Raw genomic sequence first — 20,679 nt, 5'->3', positions numbered from 1 at the left:
GCGCGAACACCGTTTAGAGGGACTGTCTCTGTGAGCTGTAGTGAGCACGTTGACGCAGGATGCGTTCAATTGTTTTCTCGCTGCTGCCGCAATGGTCACATGCTGAACTGTCTGCCATTTACGGTGCGGCAAGCAAAGACATTTACAAAGACACTCCGAGCCACTGGCGGCCAGAAAGAATATATCCCGTTACAATGATTTGAACATAACAAAGCAATATAACAAATAAGAATGCTCCGTTCCCATCTCCTTCTCAATCGATTACCACGCTTCACACTTGTGGTGTCCTGACTTGTTTCTTGTGCCCGTGTTTGCACACCCTGTCTTTTTAGAATGAATACTTACCAACTATCCCAGCTTTCTGTTATTCTCAATACCACGCTTAGCTTCTCGGCGAACACCTCAGCCGCGTCGCTAGGAAAGGAACGTCTGCGCGCGTAATCTTGGGCGTTTCAAATTCTCCCAGAATACCTGCCGCATGTACACTCGCGAACGGCCCATGACCCCATAGTTCGTCATATTGCAAGTTAGTCAAGTACCTACTAAGCGTCTGTATCGCAATTCGCCCACCTACGCAGCTGCACACTATGTTGATGTTGTGACTGATGACGCTGTAGCTGAGGATGATGCTGTAGCTGCTGATGATAATGATGCTAAATGATGTCTGACCGCATTCTGACGACTAGCCTTACAAACCACCCAGTCGTTGTGCAATTACCAGGATGTGACATCCGCTGCGACTGTATACGCTTCTGCCACGAAATATTACATGCGTTTCACGCGACTCCATGCACTACACGACACTACATGACGCCTATATAGGGTTCTCTAATCCAAACAATTTTTTTCTGCCTCCCCCTCACGCATTTGCCATCCTTTGGAATCTCGTCAGTTACCCTTAATGACCACCGGTTATCCTGCCGACGTGCTACATGCCCGGCCCATAGCCGTTTCTTCTTCTTGATTTCAACTATGACATCCTTAACCCCCGTTTGTTCCCTGATCCACTCTGCTCTCTTCCTGTCTCTTAAGGTTACACCTATCATTTTCCTTTCCGTCGCTCGCTGCGTCGTCCTCAATTTAAGTTGAACCCTCTTAGTAAGTCTCCAGGTTTCTGCTCCGTAGGTAAGTACCGGTAAGGTGCAGCTGTTATATACCTTCCTCTTGAGGGATAGTGGTAGATTACCATTCATGATTTGATAATGCTTGCCGAATGAGCCCCAACCCATCCTTATACTTCTAGTTATTTCACTCTCATGGTTCCGCTCCGCGGTTACTGCCTGTCCTAAGTAGACGTACTCTGTTACAACTTCCAGTGTCTGGCCACCTATCGGAAAGCGCTGTTCTCTGCCAAGATTGTTCCACATTACTTTAATTTTATTCATATTAATTTTCAGACCTACTCTTCTACTTTCCGTATCCAGTTCAGTAATCATGAGCTGTAATTCGTCTCCCGCGTTACTCATCAATGCAGTGTCATCAGCGAATCGCAGGTTACTGAGACACTCTCCATTAACTCTTATCTCTAATTTTTGCCAATCTAGGGCCCTGAAAACCTCCTGTAAACACGCGGTGAATAGCATTGGAGCTAGTTTGTCGGTATAATGTGGCAGCAGAAAGCACAGGACCGGGTTGGTTGACGGAACATGGGAGAGGCCTTTGCCCTGCAGTGGGCGTAGACAGGCTGATGATGATGTTGATGATGATGATGATGAATCCAAAGAAATCGCAAGCACTTGTGTGGCTTTGCGATTTACATGACATAGTCTTGGGGCGCTCGCGGCCCTTTGATTCACTAGATATGTACCAAAATTGGCAAGGCGTGACATGAGTGCATGCTTAGTGCAAAAACTTTGAGCAAGAAACCCGATTATGAGAAGGAAACACTTACAACAGACTTTTTTTCCTTTCGTTCTTTGTTTCTGTTACATTGCGCAATGCTCCCTCCTAACTTTTTCTTTCTTTAGGCAGTAAATTGCAACTTCACAAGCAGCACAACACTTCCGTTTCTGCAGGCAACAACGGTGGTCATATGCATGAAACAGCAAAACTCAGCAATGAGCGATGGCAATGAAATGTGGCAAGGTGAAGGGACCTGATGGCCGACAACCCCACGATCTAGAGAGCGTCATCTATTGGGAAAAGGCGCATACAAATACGCATGCGGCAGGCGCACCTTCGAGGACCTCGTTTGTGTCCACCCGCATTTCTGTACACTCGCCTGTGCCAGGTATATTGCAAACTATGCCGCCACCACCAAAATCGGCAACGCAGGAGCTTCGTTTAAAAATTAGAGCAGTAATTAAGCGCTTTCATATATAATTAACAATGTGACCAACATATCGGCGACTCGATGACATTCGGTCATCGTTGCGTAAACGCACCAAACGACTGAAAGCGCTTGCTTACGCACGAGAGATTCTGAAAGGCGTTGCGTTCCGACTATGTGGCATGCGCCTACACGCGGCGTAGTGCTTAGAGCATCGTGCTTCCGCCCTAGAGTGGAGGTTTAGTGTTCAAATGACACCGCTGCAAGGCTTTGTACATATATCGAGGTTTTTATTTGTGCTTGGCGTGTACGTTTCCACAGAACTAACGTCATTCGCAAACAAGGAGGGAGAGGGGAGGGGGAGGAGATGTGCTGGGGTGGCGTGATGTTATTAGCGCAGTGCGAGCGAGAAAACTGCTATTTGCATCAGGCAAGAATAAGTATACCAATTTTGCTTTCTTACCGCACCGCTTATCGTCACAGCAAACATGCTCCACTTTGGATCATATGTCTTAGCGGCGATAAATTAGGCGCTGCAACAATATGTCCAGAGACCACATCCAGTACACGAAGCCATTTTCGGCCAAAGAATGCCCGGACCCCTGCTTGAGCCGAGCGGCCTGCTCGCGCACACCATTGTTTGGATCCCGAACGTAATTGACCGCCGGTCGATAAGGGTTACGCTTGTGCGGGAGGGCCGCCTCGCTACGGTGTTGTCGCACGAAGAAATGCCTAGTGCTTTTGTTTGGCGTCGACTTACTGCTCCCGTCAGCAACGCGGCTTTATGGAGCTATAAACCGCAACGGAGATTGTTCGGCCCGAAGGCACCACTGCCCGGACACTATTAGCAGCAAAACAAACGCAGGCAAGCCTGATTGGCTGAGTGACCTGGGCCTTTATTTGAAGGCATTATGCGAGCGGAGAGCTGGGTCTATTAGGCTCAAAGTGGATAGCATAATTGTTTCTGCAGTGGCGGGACGATGATTTGGAGTGGATTGAAGCCACATGCCCCGTCACATAAGGATATCTAGTACATCTTGCTTAAACAAATATCTTAATATTGAAAAAGTCTTCAGTGTGGCAGACAAACTACTTTCCATCTTTAGATTCAGAGCTTGGTTCCTGGTACTGCGTTGCCAACCGCTCGTAGCAGGCACGTGTCAGTAAACATTTCAATGTGTATGGTTCTTCATTAGCATTGGCAAACTACAGGCCTATATCTATTTTGCCGTGTTTTAGTAAAGTTGTTGAAATACTGCATGAGGAACACCTTTCTAATTAGTTGGATAAGTATTAGCTATTAACGCCAAGGCAATTAGCGCTGTCCTTGTCAGCCTCTTCTGTCCGTCTGTTTTTTGGTGCGCTTCAACAAAATTTTCAATTATGAACGTTCCGGAAATTCCATTAACTTAGCTTTAATCGCACTCACTAACAATATCAAAACAGAAATTAACCGGGGTAGATTCGTAGGATGAGTTTTTAGCGGTTACTCAAAAGCACTCCATTCCGTTATTCACATCATTCTATTTTCTAAACTCGACACTTATGGCACAACAGGCCCATCTCTGGATCTTCTGCGCAGTTACCTACATGATAGACAGGTTTGCATTTCATAATAATATAAATGTTGGGGTTTTACGTTCCTAAACCACGATAGGATTATATGAGGGATGCCGTAATGGAGGGCTCCGAAAACTGCGACCACCTGGGGTTCTATAACGTGCACCTAAATATATAAGTACACGGGCCTGAAGCATTTCAGGCTCGTGTGCGACCGCCACGGCCGGGATTCGATTCCACGACAGCTTTGCATTTCAGGAGTACTATCCGAAACAAAAATAATTAACACAGGTGTTCCACTGGGGTCCATACTCGGACCGCTGCTACTCCTTATATATATTAATGGTTTTTCGAACTGCCTGACTTCAGCAGAATGTCTTCTCTACGAGGATGATACCATTGTTTACGCATCCGATGACGCCATAAATACACTAACAAACATACTTTCTTTATTGTGAGGTATGAAAAAAAAGAATAAATAATAACAGACTGAACAATGAACCAAATAATATCAACTGTTCGTGTAAAAAATTGCTTATGAACCCACAGAACACAAAATTTATGGTTTATATTTCGCACAATAAACCTCGCTCTAATATTCTTGCAGTGTACATAGGATTCCACCCCATACCAGCATCTAACGAATGTTCATTTTTCATTGCTGAAATTTCTGAAATTTTACATTCAAGTCAGCTTCTTAAAAAAGAAGATCGGTTACGGCGTCAGGGTGCTCCTAATGACCAGGCAATACTTTCAAGGCAGACTCTTTTGACATTATATTATGCCTTCATCTTCAGTCAGATAAATTATTGTATAGCATCACGGGTCATCGCATATCGCTGTCACATAGCACCTTTGAAACACATACAAAATAACGCTGTTCGCATCATCACTTCGGGTCCTTATAACACTCATATTAGCTCCATTTTCACTGAGTTATATCTCCTTAGAATAAATAAGCTCATCTCCTGAAATCAGGGCATCGTCATTTATCGCATTCTTAAGAATGCACAATTACTTTACGTCATTGGTCGAAACAGTCTTGCTAATCCATATAATACAAGGTTTTCTTGACAAAATAATATTTTACTTCCTAAGCCACGAAGCAATTACGGGAAACTAACTGTTCGCTTCGCATTTGTGGAACTATGGAATAATGCACGAGCTCTTATAAAATCTTCACCTACACAGTCATCATAGCAACGATCATTAAAAGCTTATATCATTTCTTTGTGAACTCTACTATTCTTTGCTCTTTGTAAACTTCTTAATTTTCTTTTTATTATTTCTTGGTGAACGCTACCTTTTCAGTGTATTTGTTTTGCTCGTGTTATGTAAGGAAACGTTGTGCTACCATGTACTTCTTTATCATTACAAGAAATATGTAACTTTTGTATGATTCCCTATTTTCAACCACCGTATGTTTAGTTTTGTTGTGGAATTATTAACAATAGATCCCGCTTCAGTTTTTACCTGTGGGACCTTTTCTGTATAATTTATTGTTTTAGAAAGAATAAGCTCGAACTTCAACGATTCATTGACAGCGCTCTTGTTGAGACGAATACGAATACAAACACGCCCATGTCTGTAGCATCATTTCTTATTCGTCATTGTCTCATAAACAAGGACGCCCTCGTTAGCACAGTAATTAAATTGTCATCGACAGCTGATTTGTTTCGCAAATACTAATTGGCCACGTCATTCTAAAAAGACAGGGCGTGCAAACAAGGACACAAGAAAGAAGTCAGGACACCACAAACGCCGGAGAGGGAGTGGACACCACGGCGTTTGTGGTGTCCTGACTTCTTTCTTGTGTCCTTGTTTGCACGCCCTGTCTTTTTAGAATGAATACTTACCAACTAGCTCAGCTCTCTGTTATTCTAAAATGGCCACGTCGATTCATACAATACCGGTCAATTCCATTTATGTCTTTACAATGCTTTCAATCATTGTCATAATCACTACTGTATAGTTGAAACATCAAGTAGCGTCCCTTTGCCACCAATGGCGTAGGGGGCATAGTGTGTTGACTTTGATTAGGCTGCGTCTAACATGGGAATGAGCCCTTGATCCATTTTCCTTGTTCTCGTTTGCTCCTTGAACACGCTACCTTTACTTTAATGTAGGCGGGCCTCGTACTGCGTCAACTAGTTGTATATAAAAAAATGAACACTGCATAAAGTACAGGCGGTCTTCTGGCAATGCAACTAACAGAGGCACGATGTCTTAAATGAAAAATCACACCATCTCCCGCTAAAGGGGACCATGAGGCGATGTGAAGCAGTGTTTTGGTATGTAGAGCCCGCGTTTCAGAGGTGGAGTGGTGAGGGGTAAAGGGGAGAGGGGGAGTAGAGAGGGGGAATGGAGAGGGGCAGGGGAAATGGAAAGCGGAGGGGGGAGGGGAGAGGAAATGGGAAGGGGAGTGGAAAGGGGACAGGAGAAGAGATGGGAGGGGAGAGGTGGAATGGAGAGGGGAAGTGGAGAGGGCGATGGGAAAGGGATATGAGAGGGGAAAGGGAAGGGGAGAGGTGATGTGGAGAGGAAAAGGGGGGAGAGGGAGTGGAGAGGGGAAGTGGAGAAGGCTTGCGCATGCGCAGTAAGGGTGGTCACGCCGCACACCACCACCACCACCACCACGGGATTGAACTCCGCTATAAGATGCTTCACATCTAAAAGTGTAAGCTCGAGGATGTGCCCTAGCGCCTGGCCTTGTAAATAGGACAGGAATTGCGGGCATATCGCTGCGGCCTATGTACGGCATAGCCGGGCACTGCGCTTGACTGTCATTCTGTCAAAAATCAAAGTCAATAAATCTCTAGTGAATTGCCGAACTCTCTTCCAACGTTCTTCCATTTTTCTTCCGTCCCAACTCCATTATTCACTTTCTTGCCTTCAAGAGTGGCGAATGAACATACGAGATTTAGGTATTTACATAGTATCCGTGATTTATTATATTTTTTATATGTAACCGATGTACAACTAAAAAAGAATCGCAATACTTTTTGCCATATATGAATATTGTAGCTGGTGTCAGGTTATAGGCTCGCGCCGTTATTCTATTAATTAGTCGCATTTCGTCAGCACAAACCGTTATTATGTCTTTATGAAAAGTTCCGCTAATACGGTTATTCAGTGCACCAAGCCAGCGCTTTTTTGTTCTCTTCATTGGTTCACCATATTTGTAGAACAAAGCACGTCCATGGGCTGGTTATGTAAAAACATTCGTGGAATTGAACGACGAGTTGCAGGCGCTAATTTATGTAGTAGGGTAATTAGGGTAACAATGTGTCGATGAACAGGGCGAGTGTTTTTTCATACTGTGTCCACTAATAAATAACTTTTTTATATATATCTGAACGAAAGAAGATGAATCCATAAAGAAGCTGTTTTTTTTCCTTGGCGCTGCTATAAAAATCAAACAGGTAATGCGCCCAAGGAAAACATATGGCCTTATTACTAAGTGTTAGTCGATTGAAGAGTCAGTTTTCTTCGAGTACTTGCGACATAAAAGGAAACGAAAGAGCAGCATAAACAACTTGACGTCGGTAGGCGCAGTTAATGTTGTAGCTACACACGAACATTGTTGCTGTCCATATTGCGTGATCATCTGCATGCACACTAGAATGAAGCTGGAAATGAACTATCGGTAAAAGAAGGGCACATAAGTTCCATCGCTGTATTTACTTCCTTATTAATAGCATTGTGCAGAAGGCGTGAGCAGGATAAATCTGACCAGCTAAAGGAATAATGACTACGTGTAAAGGTTTCGCAATTTTCTCAGAGCTCTTGAAATAAAATGTTACGAAATGTTTTTGCGCTTACAAAGGAGATTCCTATCATCACATAAAATCGAATGCGCAGTGGTCCAAAAGAAAAGACCAATTCAATGCACTCTGCAAACGAAAGACACTTCTTTATTGGTATACTCCTACCCAGTAAACCGTTTGGCATCAGCGCTTGGGGTTCGCACAAAAGCCGGTTGTGGAATCGAATCATGCGTCGAACGTTAGCTTGCCACATTATAGGGCACCATTTTCCATTATATAGAAAGCGTTGTTCACCGCGACAATTCAAGACCATGTTACATCCACCCGGTGATTATGATAATAGTCTACACGTCTCTGTAAACAAGCGTGCCCGCTCTGAGCGTAATGATACTTTCATACTGTGAGCGAGTCCCTTTTGAGCACCAGAACTGAACGTATGCACGCCATTGTAAACAGGCATGGCCTCTTTATCAGATACAGAGAAGCGAACGACGAAATATTGACGCCCACATGGCAGTGCGCTAAACAATAAAAAAGTACTCATGTAAATTCAAACAAGGTAATTGGATGGGAAGCATAATTTCTGACTCGCTAACATTTCTAGGCAAGCACGAATATGCCACCTAACTAAACCCAATATGGGCGGTTAACCCATCGATAACATCTCAGTGATCGCATGCACTAACTCAAGGCGCATACGCCTTATGCGTCGACGTGCCGCTTCCTCCAAACGCGCCGCAGACGTGCTTCTAAGAATTGTGTGGGTACCTACATGAAACCTGCAACGTTATTTATTGCTCTTGCTTTTATGGTATCAGATACATTGTTTTTTTTTCCGTCTCAAGAAACAGGATTTGCTAAGCTCCTGACACGAGTAAGAGCTCGTTTTGAAGAAAACCTGGGAATCTGATATGCAGTCGCTAAGTCAGTTACTACAATATATTTAAAAAAGCTTCGGTGTAAGCTCGAAACGCTTCTATTTATCACCAATATGAACCTCAGCATAAAGTGGATATGGATGACGTTTGAGTTCGCATTGTCTGTCTGATGCCACCTGCTTGTATGTTTTGTAGGTATTGGGTTGCAGAGCATTTCGCATCCAGAAGCACACGTTGTTCGGCTAGTCGGTTCATGTTCTTTCAGGAACCACGTAAGTGGCTATTTCATGCAAAGAAAACAGAAGGGGAGGGTTAAGGGGAGGGTTTGCGCTCCCCTTAACCCTCCCCTTGTGTTTTCTTTGCGCGAAATAGCCACTTACGTGGTTCCTGAAAGAACATTTCGCATGATCATCACTCAGTTATCTGCGGAAATGAACGCTAATGTGCCGAAATATGAGAGAAACCTCAACCGTGTTTATGTGGCGTCAGCATTGAAGACACCCGCTGCTTTTCTAAACTCAACTTACGCCCATTTGCGTTAAAAATATAGTGTTTCACTGCATTGTGGGCCGATAATGTCAGTGTACCCTCTTGTGCATGTAAACTGTTGAACTGCCGAAAGAGTATGAATGTCGTGAAGTCTCTAAGAATGATTTCGAAAAAGGGAACATACATTGATTTTTTCTGCCCTTTAACAGACATTTTCTTTTCATGTTTCGCTGATGAACACGTTTTCATGTATAGTGCTTTGTTACCAGAGAATCCCTAGCTTTTGTTAACTACCGTCTCTCCCTCAGTCCTGCGCATCAGTCTTCGTAGCAATGTGAAATTCGTGGCGCTAAGTGCATTAGCTCATTTACCACAAACTCCGGTTTCACCGTAACTGTCACTGAAAGGATATACAAGAGAAGTCCTTGAACAGTCCTAGAAGTGCTAGATCAACAGTGGAGAGAAATCCACTTGGTAATTCGAAAACGGTCAACCTTAGCGATGACTTTCATTCTCATTATGTCTTCTCTGCATAACTGGTCTTATTGTGGCGCAGATGAACTTGCAGACACCTCCTAAGAGGGGGCGATCAATCAAAAGAACATGTCCTTCAAAGTTTTCATTGACGGCACCTGCGTTTGCATATGGACGCATAAACGACTAAACTGGTTCATTCAGGTCATTCTATGATTTATACCAATTAAAATACTGGACAGACTATTTGTATGTAAAACACTGGACGAAACCTACAGCGACTCGACAACCACGATAGTACTTCATAAAGAAACCAATACAATTCTAATAAAGAAGTGTGTAAGCCAGTGCGTTACGACCTCTCCATTGCTATACACCACGTGCTTACGCGAGGTTTCGAGAGTCCTCGATAGTGACCACTCAGGGATATCAGATAATAGAGAGAACCTTCGTAAACTGCGATTCACTGATGACTTTGCGTTGATGAATAACTCAGGGACAAATTGAAAATCATGATTACTAAATTGGACAGAGAAAGTGGAACGGTACGTCTGAAAATTTAGGTGCGGAAAACTTGACTACTGTTCAACAGTCTCGGAAGAGAAAAGCGCTTTGTGATAGGCAGCGAGGCTTTGGAAGTGGTAAAAGAATACGTCTTCTTAGGACAGGTACTGACCGCAGAACCGAACCATGAGACTGAAATAACTAGAAGAAAAAGAATGGGGTTGAGCGCATTTGGCAGGTATTCACAGATCATGAATGACAAGAAAGAGAAGAGAAGAAAGAGAAAATATATAAAATCTAAACTAATGCCCATTATCGAGGCAGAAACATGGAGGCTTACAAAAAGGGTTCAACTTAAAGGGGTCATGAAGCACCCCTTGGGCTTGTTGAAAAAACACATCCTGTGGAAAGCTGACACGGCTATGAACTGCTCTGCCAAATATTACAGTCGTGCGTGCCGCGTAAAGGCCACAAGCGGAGCGCGAAGTTGCCGTTTCCTCAAGCGCCCTCTTTTCAAACAGAGGCCGGTTCTCACTCTCGTCGGTGGGCGGGGCGTCTGCACATTGACGTCGCGGATCTGCCAGTTTAAGTCGCAAGAGACATAACATGCTTATTGGCCGATAGCCGACGTAAATCGAGAGCAGCGTTCGGATCAGATGCGCTTCTTGCCACGGGGTGCCGCCACTTGCCGGCGCCGCACTCATCAGTACATGGTAGCCGCATTCGCGCACGCGAATCACAGCGAGAGAGCGATCGCGTTTCATGACGCGCGCTGGCATAACTTCTTTCCCCCGTGCCATCCCTTCATGTCTAGCTTCCAGTGCGCTCGTCGGCACGAGAAAAGAGAGAAAGTGCTGGGAGCATGAGCCAAACCCCCGTAACTCCGCTGATTCTTGACGGATTCGAGAAATTTTTGCGGCAATCGATTCGGGAGGGCAGCAAACTCCGATACTGAGGTCATTAGATCATTACTTAGAAAAGTGGTTCATGACCCCTTTAAATTGAGGACGACGCAGCGAGCCATGCAAGTAACAATGATAGCTACAAGCTTAAGAGACCAGAAAACAAGACGGCTTTTTCATTTACGACATACAATGAGGTGTTTAGGTCAGATCAGAAACCCTGCTCACCACCACCGTTACAACCGCGATTATGTGATCGATGATTGTTCTCTCCTATGTCAAATTGCTCCGGCACTAGCTGATGCGATGGTTTATGATGCGATGCAATGTGATGCGTCATTAGTCGATGCGATGTTAACATCCATGTTTTCGTGTTATGTCTGTTATCTGCCGACCACGAGTGTCTTTCATATCTTACCACCCATTCATAAGCGGCACACGCCGATAAATCGGTATTTTGTCGCATTATTTACTTTGGATCAAGGTCATATTTTGACTCAGATATAAACACGCAAGTCACTGCGCTGTTACACTATTTAGGGGCATGATCGCAGAAAATGTGCTAACGAAATGGGGCTGTCGAAGCCACGTTTTATTATGAGTAGAGATCCTCTTTCTGCTAAGATGTGTTTGCAAGAACTAGAAGGACGGACCACTGTGTTAGTGTTTGTGTAAGTTCAACGCACAGTAACCAACCCGGCTCCTTCCTTTCTTCGGCCCTTATGCAGATTTGAGTGCGGATTAAAGGGGCCCTGTAACACATAGATGAGTAGTGAATCTTCCTCTGAACATGCGAGCCAATTAATATAGCACCGCATACAGCAGGGAATGGCTCATTTCCTTTCAAAAACAGCAGAAAATTTCCCACTCTGGTCACAGGAAACTAGACAATCGGATGGAAGGACACCGCCTCTAACAAAAAAAAGCACACAAAACGTAACTGTCTAAGCAGTTCCTGTCTCGGTCAACGGTTGTCTGCTATTGCTGCATTTCATGCCACGTTGACGTTAGGCGGTACTACGCGTACTATACGCACAATTTCGCAAGCACTCTAAGTGCTTGAGTATGTCACCATCGCGCACTTCGCAAACTACGATATCACTTAGCAATCCTAAAGCACCGGTACGCCTCCCATTCGACGCTCTGCCTCTTTTATGCATTACGCTATCAAGACGCCTTGCCAGACATAGCTTGCTGTTTAGCTCACTGAATTTGCTTGAAGATACGCTGTCTCCGACTTTGCTCCTATCAGTCACTCAAGGTGCTGCAGGACAAAGCCGCGGGTGCGCACCAAGGACTTACAGAGCTCTGTCAGGCTTCGATATGCAGCTTTTTGTGCTGCAGAATTACCGGGGCCGCCACATGCCGGCTGCTCTCAGTTGTGTGAAAGAGAGAGAGATTAAAAATGAGGAGAAGGCAGGGCTCTTCCTCTTTTCTCCTTGTGTGTGTGCGTCTTTTTTTTCTCTCTCTCCCCCTACACCTTCTTTCCCACCCCTATTTCCAGACCCCAGAATAGGGTAGCAAACCGGATGCGAATATCTGGTTAATCTCCCGGCCTTCCTCTTCCCCTCTCTCTCTCTCGACGATTACTTGGAAACCTACTGCATGGAGTCATTGATAATACGAATACTTCAATAAGTAACAGTGGGAAACAAAGATGATTGAAAGCGAATGAAGATTTTTTCCATCGCTGAGAAACACACTATCGAATACTTTATGAGATCCACGGTTCAAATTGCTCGTATTTCTTAAATACCTACGCAAAACTAAAGTTAGGTTGCTGAGTGCTTTTTTTATGACTTTTCGTAATTAGAAGGCTCCGTTTCAATTACTCTGACCTCATGAAGGTAACGGCGAAGCGCCCTGATAGCGTCAGTGGTGAGCGTCGCTCTACCAAGACATGTGGCAAAGCACGCGTAAAATGTGGCGAGGACGCCGATGGCTGACGTTTTCAGTAGGGAAAGCTGCTACTACTGTAAAATATGTGATATACGGGATAACTCCTTTCTACTTTTATATTTTTATTCTTTTGCAAGGCTACTGTCATTTTGCTGCTGTCATATTCGCCTGTCATTTGCTGGGACTGTTTTCAGGTTGAACGAGATCACTCAGGATGTTCGGGCATAGAAAAAAGAAGGTTATAAGAAATCACGAACTGTTCCGATCAGGCAGCTTGAAATAGATATGTTCATTAGCATCGGAAAGAGAGCCTTGAATCGATATAGGTTTATAGGGACCTCACATCAAGGCGGCAAAGCCATATCGATTGCAATGTTTATACGGCGACCACAATGCAAATTGTTTGTAAAGCATAGGAGCTTGCGGGGAGTGGGTACGATAACGGGATGGATGGACGTATGGTCGAACTAGGCCGGCTATATTACAAAGGTCGTTGCTGGAATTGACCGGAAAGCCACTGCACTTGATAAAACGGCAGATGTGTACGTTCAGCCATGACCCAGAAAACAAAGCGAGTTTTTGTTAAACTTATTGAAGAGAACACGTACTTAGATCTGCTTCGGTGGGTGACAGTGCCTTACAACTTGTACATGGATCATTCCACGCCAGCTGTCCAAATCAGGGCGCTCAACAAAAATCAATGTCTCTAAAAAAATCTGAGAAAATTACACGCATATAGACTTTATACAGTATTTTCCCAAGATAATTTGAACGGCAAAAAAATTTTGGGCACGCCAGCGCCATTTTCGGAAAACCAGGTGCGAAAAAAATTCGCTATAAATCGACCATTCCAGGCATTCTTTCAACACTTGCTTTTTCGCGTTTTTCTGGCATCGTGATTCCATTATAGGCCAGTTCCTTATAGTAGTTTACATTCTTTACTCTTTAGCGCGTAGGTAATATTGAGTACAGTGTGTTTTCAGGATTTTTTCACAAAAGGCAATTATCGAACGAACGCATGAATTGTTTTTATAAAACTCTCCATAAACTTCTGTGACATAAAACATTATTTTGCGTCTGTACGGCGCAAAGGCTCTTAAATAAAATCCTAACTTGGCAAAAAGGCAACGTTGGCCTATGTTGAGACGTATGTAGCACTCTAATGTTGTCCAAGAAAAAATAAGCGGAAAAGTGCATACAATTCAGAATCATAACAACTTCGTCCAGAGACAGTTTATTCAAAGCAGTTTTTATTTTAGTTGAGAAAAAAATGTTTGAAGATTAGTCCCACCATTTCATTGCTTTGCTGTGGGGGCAATAGAAGCCAGATGAATTTGCTGCATAAGAAAGAGCAAATTATTTTGGAAAGATGCTGTAGAACTAATGTCTACATGTGTGGAATTTTCTCAAATTTTTTAGAGAAATTGATTTTTGTCGAGCGCCCTGACTGGGACTGTGGACGTGGAATGACCCACATGCGATTTGGATGAGATTAGCTCTAGCAAAGTTGCCGCAATGGAAGCTTCAGTAAATAGCGAAGAGAAATAATTGCGCAACTGAAAGTTATTTAGCCGGAGACAAAGTACAGATTTATGCAACCTCAAATTCCCAACAGAGTGTATTATGGCAACCATATAACTCTATCTGGTGCATAACATAGAGAAACAGAGTATCTGCGCTGCTAAATACTTGAAGCTCTCCCCAGCAATCAGGTTATAACAGAATCCAACAGAATGGCTACATATTTGAGCGAAGAAAATATCTTTCTTTACAAAATGTTATTTTGGCAGCTGCGTATAATTTTTGTGAAATAATCTCTGACTCAACAGTCAGGAAGATATATTCGTCTGCGAATTTTGAGCTCATTAGAGCACAAGCGACAGCAGGGTGCAAACTGGAAAGCGAGTGTAGTGCTTTCAGAGCGAGAAGTATTTTACTCTTGAATCTGCGCGCTGCTGACCTGATGACTTGAATCACAGCTTTCTACCTACGTTCCCGATATTCTATAAGATGGCTGGATTTTAGTATTACAGAGGGCGATCTTCATCTCAGATGTATGATCCTACTATATGTTTAACGATCGTAGGCTGTTCGAAGAGTCGCAATGATTAAGCCTGCTCAATCCTGACAAGTGTTAGCTCAACGTGATATCGGATAATTCTTCAGCTGACTGGCCTAAATCGGGGCACCTGTCACCACTTTGGAGCTACAAACAACCACGACTAACGAGGCTGCCCTTAATGCCTCATCACATTTTCTAAAAGCAGAGCGAAATTTTCAACCCACTCTGAAGCCCTTTCGCCCGCTGCCGCCGAGAGCCACAAATTTGGCTGCTCTCAACTGCGTAAAGCCTAGTCTCCCCGAAAAAACACCTGCGCCCCCGATCTCAATTGCTAAATTTGTTTGAAGATTTCACTTTGATGCACGCATAGAACCATTCGCGTTTTCTAGATCCTTACAACATGCTTTCCAGTTGAGCTGTAGAGCGTAGACACAGAACTCGAAGCGACGACGAGGCGTGGCAGGTGCAGCAGGCGCTTTCAACGAACAGATCCAATTTCGGGAGCGCAATGTCAGTAGGCGTTGTTCCGTGACAGGCTTAACGTGGTACACGTTCTACGAAGCTTCGTTTCAACGCAAGTCCATACAGTTTGCAAGGGACTAGTTTAACCGGCAAATTTAAACGGAAGTTCAAAATTACTGCTCAGCGCATGACGACTAGAAAAAACAAGTACTCTGTATGTGCCCTGTTGGATATGCATTAAAATGTATTTTGCGCTCGTCGTCGTGGATGAAATTGTTAATCTATACAAAGCGGTAAATTTCTTGAAACGTTGTTCGCGTATGTCATTCTTGCAGAAAGCGTTCGTCATCTGTATCGTAAAGTTGCACTTACTTCATGGCGATTGCGAGTGCTTTAAAAAAAATGGGCCTTACGCTACGCAGCGTATGTCAATATCTAAAGGTAATATGAGTAAAATGCAGTTCTTCATGTCACTAAGTAGAGAGGTCGCGTGTGACTATTCCTTACAGGCTCCTCATTAACATGCATTATTAGGGTGGAAACATGAGCATAAAAAGCAGCTAACGTTCAGCGAAAGCGAGTAACCTGGAGCGCCTCCGTTCCTCGTATGATGCAGATTCCCATAGCCATACTGGCAAGTTTTTACAGAGCGCGAACATAGGGAAAAGGACAGAGTAGACAGAAAGAGCGCTGTGGAGTGCACTTACTAGGTGAAACTGCGTGAGCTCCCCATCAGTTGCATTATCACAGTTAGAACGTGAATACTTGGCCGGGCTTTAAGGCAATAGCGGATCCGTCACACGTGCTTAGATTACATATGCTTTGATTAGACTAGTATGTTTGCTTTTTATCTTCCTTTTTCCGGACATATATATTTTGCCACTATCCGAAATATAGTCAGTCGAGCGCTTTTTCAGTCTACTCTCTCCTTTTTCTTATGTTCGCGCGCTGCAAAATTTTGCCAGTATCATTACAAACGAACAAGCCGAATATTCAACACATATTTTCATAGCATCAGAGGCTTCGTGTACACGCGGCTTGCGTACACACATATGGATTAAGGGGAAGCCGTATGAAATGAACACCATATAACAATGTTGATGCGCTAGAATCTGTTCCCGCCATTACTGCAAGACTTATCCGTAAGAATACAGAAAAAAACATTACGCGAACGAAAAAAAAATGAAATGCTGGGCTGAAAAGGTAGCATAATTTTTGTCAAATCGTAGACGTAATGGTAATATATGCGTTGCGCATTAGGGGATTCTTCATACATTAATATATCTTTTTACACTGTCTGTGTAATATACGATCGATATACTAATTGAGCAGTATTAGTCGAATTAGAGAGAGAGAAAGCTAAGTGAAAGGCAGGGAATTTAAGCAGATGTTTTTCGGTTTGCTATTCAGCACAAGGAAAGGGGTAAGCGGGAGAATTGAAAAAACTACAACTTCTCCTCAATCAACTTCTAATGGATAAATGTAGCGCGTATATTTCATAAAATTATTGAAGCGGCATATTTTAGAATGCATACCCATTTAGAACAATATGGTTCCTAACACAAGTCTCCAGGAATAATTGCTGTCAAACTTGCAGCAAGAATAGCCACTCATGCGGAATCGGCGTAGTGTTCATCGCGTGCGAATTACTTATGTAATGGATACGCACCGCTCAGTTCCATGCGTTATTGCGTGATGTGTGCGTTAACTTAAACTTCGCTAAATTTAAAGAGCCAAATGAAACGCACCTTTGTTGCCGGATGCATTGATGGTAAAGCCGTCATCGCGGATCCAGGCGTCGACCACCGTGTGTTGGCGAATGTATGAAGGTACGTAGCACTTGAGGACGGCCGTATTGCCACGGATCACGAAGGCGTCCTGCACGCGTGGCTCGTAGTGGTAGTCCACAACTACGAACAAGAAAGCGCAAATAGTAAATTCGTGCATCTTATAATGAAGAATTAAAAAAACGAATAACGGTTCATTTTTATTAACATATCAAGTAGTGCAATAGAATATGACGTAATACAAAACACCAAACAACTATGTAGGGTAAGGCGGGGCAAAATGAGACGCGGGGCAAAACGCGACATTTGGACATTGCCGCCCTCTAAAGCTAATGAAAAAGTACCTTTTCTTTATTTCTCTATTTCAGCGATAGGTGCCGGTAGTTTTCGACATTTTATGTGTAGAAGTTCATTGCTCACAGCGTTCGCGCGGGAAAAATTGCGCGGCTGATGTCAGTGTGTTCGTGACCCGCCAAAAAGGGGCAAAATTCTGCTCGGCCAAATTTTCGGATCCGTGCATGAAGCTACTCCGGCATCAGTACAACAATGTAAGTATTTATGTTGTTGCTTTATACTACTACCTACATTACATCAAAAGTTTAGTTCATTTGGTGCCGTGGGCCAAAGGGGAAATTTTTTTGAATTCGGGCATTTGAGGGGGGCAAAATGCGACAAAAAGGCATTGAATTGCCTTGAAGAGTGTCTTATTGAGGGAACCATTTATTTACGTTCATTATATATGATATTTTTTTTTGTTTAGGATGGTCCGGACGTACAAGGAATATCATCTAGGGTTTCCTGGGAGGAAAACGACTTGAAAAAAGCACTGAATGCTTTTCAGGAGTTTAGGAGCAGCACAGCGCCGGGTTCTATGTGGATTCAATGCGTGGAGTGCAAAGACTGGGCGCATGAAGACTGCGTGGCTACCCACGGAGTGAATTTGAAGTGCTTCTACTGCAAGAACTGAAAGGATAATATTTTTTCACGTTTTCTCTTTCTGCCTCACGCAGCGTCTCGTTTTGCCCCGCAGGTTGGGGCAAAATGAGACATGTGGTGCATTTTTTGTTTCTTTTTAAAATAATATTTTGAACCATCGAAGCATGGCCATATTTATGTAGCACATACCTTGTACCCAAAAGAAAGCTCCTGTGTTGACATTTTATGGTAACGAGTGAAATAAAAAAAAGATATTCACTATTTTCACATTTTTGTCGCGTTTTGCCCCGCCTTACCCTAATTATGCGTTCTTTTTCTCGTTTTATAACTGTCATTCCCGCAGCTTAAGCAATTCTAGATGTTGCACCAGCACTTATTAGTTGACTCTACGAAACGTGGCATTGCATCTAGTATAACGGAAATCTAGTAGTCATTTTTTGCATAGTTCTTCCAGGACTATTATTGCAAATAGGCTTCGGTAACTCAAAAATGTAGTCCCGCTTGGCTTTTCATGCGACACAATTATAGAACGTTATTTCTGAGTGAAAAATATTTCGCGAGAATTGTGCTTCGATAAAACATCACGTGCACTAGTGGCTTCTTTCAGCCGGTTGTGATGCACAAACCACCACAGCGTCGATCTAAGACTTGCAATAAGGACACAAACTAAAGCGGCGCATTTATTCAAATGTAAGACCAATCTGCACATTTAGCATTATATAGCGGAAATTGTATTAAATTTAGTACCCGTCCATTTACACGGAAGTGATCCACTATTTTCGTACGTGCGCTAAGCGAGGGAAAGAAAGGGCTACTTCCATTTAGTAGTCATTTTTGCATGTGGCCCTTTAAGAGAAATGGTTCATTGTATGTGCAAGGTAACGAGCATTTGGACTCTAATATACCATATGGGGATGCAGCAAATGATTTTGCTTAATAAAAAAGAAATTGGGGGACCCTTAAGCTTCGCCTTTAAGGGTTGAACGCGATAGCGAAATCCGGCCCGTACTGCGCACTTGAACCACTAAGTACAGGTTTTCGATCTAAAGCACTTCCCTGTGCAAGAGTCGAGACATATTTCTACCCGCCACCTACGAGGCTTTGACTACCACCCCGGTCTACCACCTGACTTAACGCGCTGGACTCACGGGCCTTTGCATCGACTGCTCCTGGCCTTTATCCGAGAAACGGAACTCTTTCTTTCTAGTTACCTTATGCCTTAGGGCATACTGGCGCCAATAAAAAAAAGACATATTTCTCACAATGCCTCACAGATGGCAGCACGTTATCTAACGTTTGCTGTTTGCTTGATCAACGCCTCCTCTAGAAAGCAGGCGTTGGCTTGATATGTTTTCTGCTAGATGGACATAGTTGTCCATTATTGGAGCTGTTTGAAAGATCGTGTGTGATTTTAGCGGCGATGGCTGCACTATCCCGGCTTTCTTCGAAGCATGGCGTCGCGCGAAAAACGTAGTTTGATGGCCTCGCCAATGCGCCTACAAATCGCCGAATGAGCTCGTTTTCGTCGTGACACCTGCCGAACAAAATGCGTAAAGGAGACTCCTTCCACTACATGGCATTTATGTTGTGCTTTTTTTTCCGAAGCTGGTGCAAGTAATATCGTGGCTTTGTAGTAGGACATCTGCATGCCACGCAAACGGCCCGGTTTCGATCCTCAATGGGACCGAAGATTTTTATTGTTTATTTTATTTGCGTCTTTCTTGATTATTCGCTCACAAGCGTCGGTAGCGACGTCGTCGCCGACACCGGAATTTCTACGGCACGAGCTCTCTAACGCTATTGCGTTAAAAATGTCCGAGGAATCGGCTCACTCACCAGCGCTGACGTGGACGTCTGTGCTTGCCACTGTGCCGATTTCGTTGGACGCTATGCAGTGGTAAGATGCTGCATGCACGTCCTGTCTGTAGGCTTCCGCTGGAAAAGGCGGGAACACCAGCGCGCCGTCCTCGGCCAAGACGCGGACGCCGGGAACCACCGTGACGGGAACGGAGTCGGCGGTTGCCCACACGAGCAACGGAGCAGGCTCGCCGTGGGCCTCGCAACGGAGCTCGCCGCCGCTGGCGTTTGAGAACTCTAGTCGGTGAGGCGGCTCTAGGGTGAAGCGGGGACCACGAAGGGACGGCGTGGAGACCGTGTCTCCCATGGACGGCGGCTTCGCGTGGGCGCAAGGCGATGTGGCCAAGCAGGCTGCAAAACACAGAATGGGGACGAGAATTGCTTAAAACCCACTAAAGAAAGCTAGACGAAGCGACAAATAGCTATACTGTCAAAAAAGGGAAGCAAGCCTAGAGAAACGGAGATGGTCGTCACCTCTCTCAGTTTATAAACAGTGATCGTAAAAGAAGAAGGAAGAGTGAAATATTTATTGTTACTTATGTGTTTGTTTATTTCTGTACCGCCCAACAACTTGCTTTAAAGTCTTGGTGACAGGTCACTCACATGTACAATAACGTTAACATAATAAAGCACAAGAAGAAAACAACATCTACAGTACACCCTTAATCAGGTCCTGGTTAAATGCTGGCTGTATTCAGGAAACGACACGAAAAATATCCGGTTTCCTGGCTCTATATAGCACATTAAGCGGAACCTGATAAAGAGTGAATAATTGTGGTGGTGTTAAAGAGCTCATTTCGCAGGAATTCCGGTGTCGGTGTCCGTGAGCAAAA

General features: G+C 44.0%; 1 protein-coding gene across 1 annotated transcript in view; it reads right to left on the bottom strand.

Moving 5' to 3' along the window:
* The window catches only part of LOC119383845 (Down syndrome cell adhesion molecule homolog), a 153,487-nt gene extending 133,295 nt beyond the window's left edge, over nucleotides 1-20,192 (bottom strand). Inside the window, exons 1-2 of the mRNA XM_037652124.2 lie at nucleotides 19,826-20,192; nucleotides 17,015-17,176 (exon numbers count right to left, since the gene is read on the bottom strand). Of these exons, the coding sequence (XP_037508052.2) occupies nucleotides 17,015-17,176; nucleotides 19,826-20,153 (490 nt within the window). The 5' untranslated portion in view covers nucleotides 20,154-20,192. The remainder of the gene's footprint in view (nucleotides 1-17,014; nucleotides 17,177-19,825) is intronic.
* Nucleotides 20,193-20,679: the final 487 nt, after the last annotated feature.

This window comes from Rhipicephalus sanguineus, chromosome 2 (genome assembly GCF_013339695.2).
Source record: "Rhipicephalus sanguineus isolate Rsan-2018 chromosome 2, BIME_Rsan_1.4, whole genome shotgun sequence".
NCBI lineage: Eukaryota > Metazoa > Arthropoda > Arachnida > Ixodida > Ixodidae > Rhipicephalus > Rhipicephalus sanguineus.
Note: the sequence above shows the minus strand (reverse complement) of the source record. Positions and strands in the feature narration are given on the sequence as shown.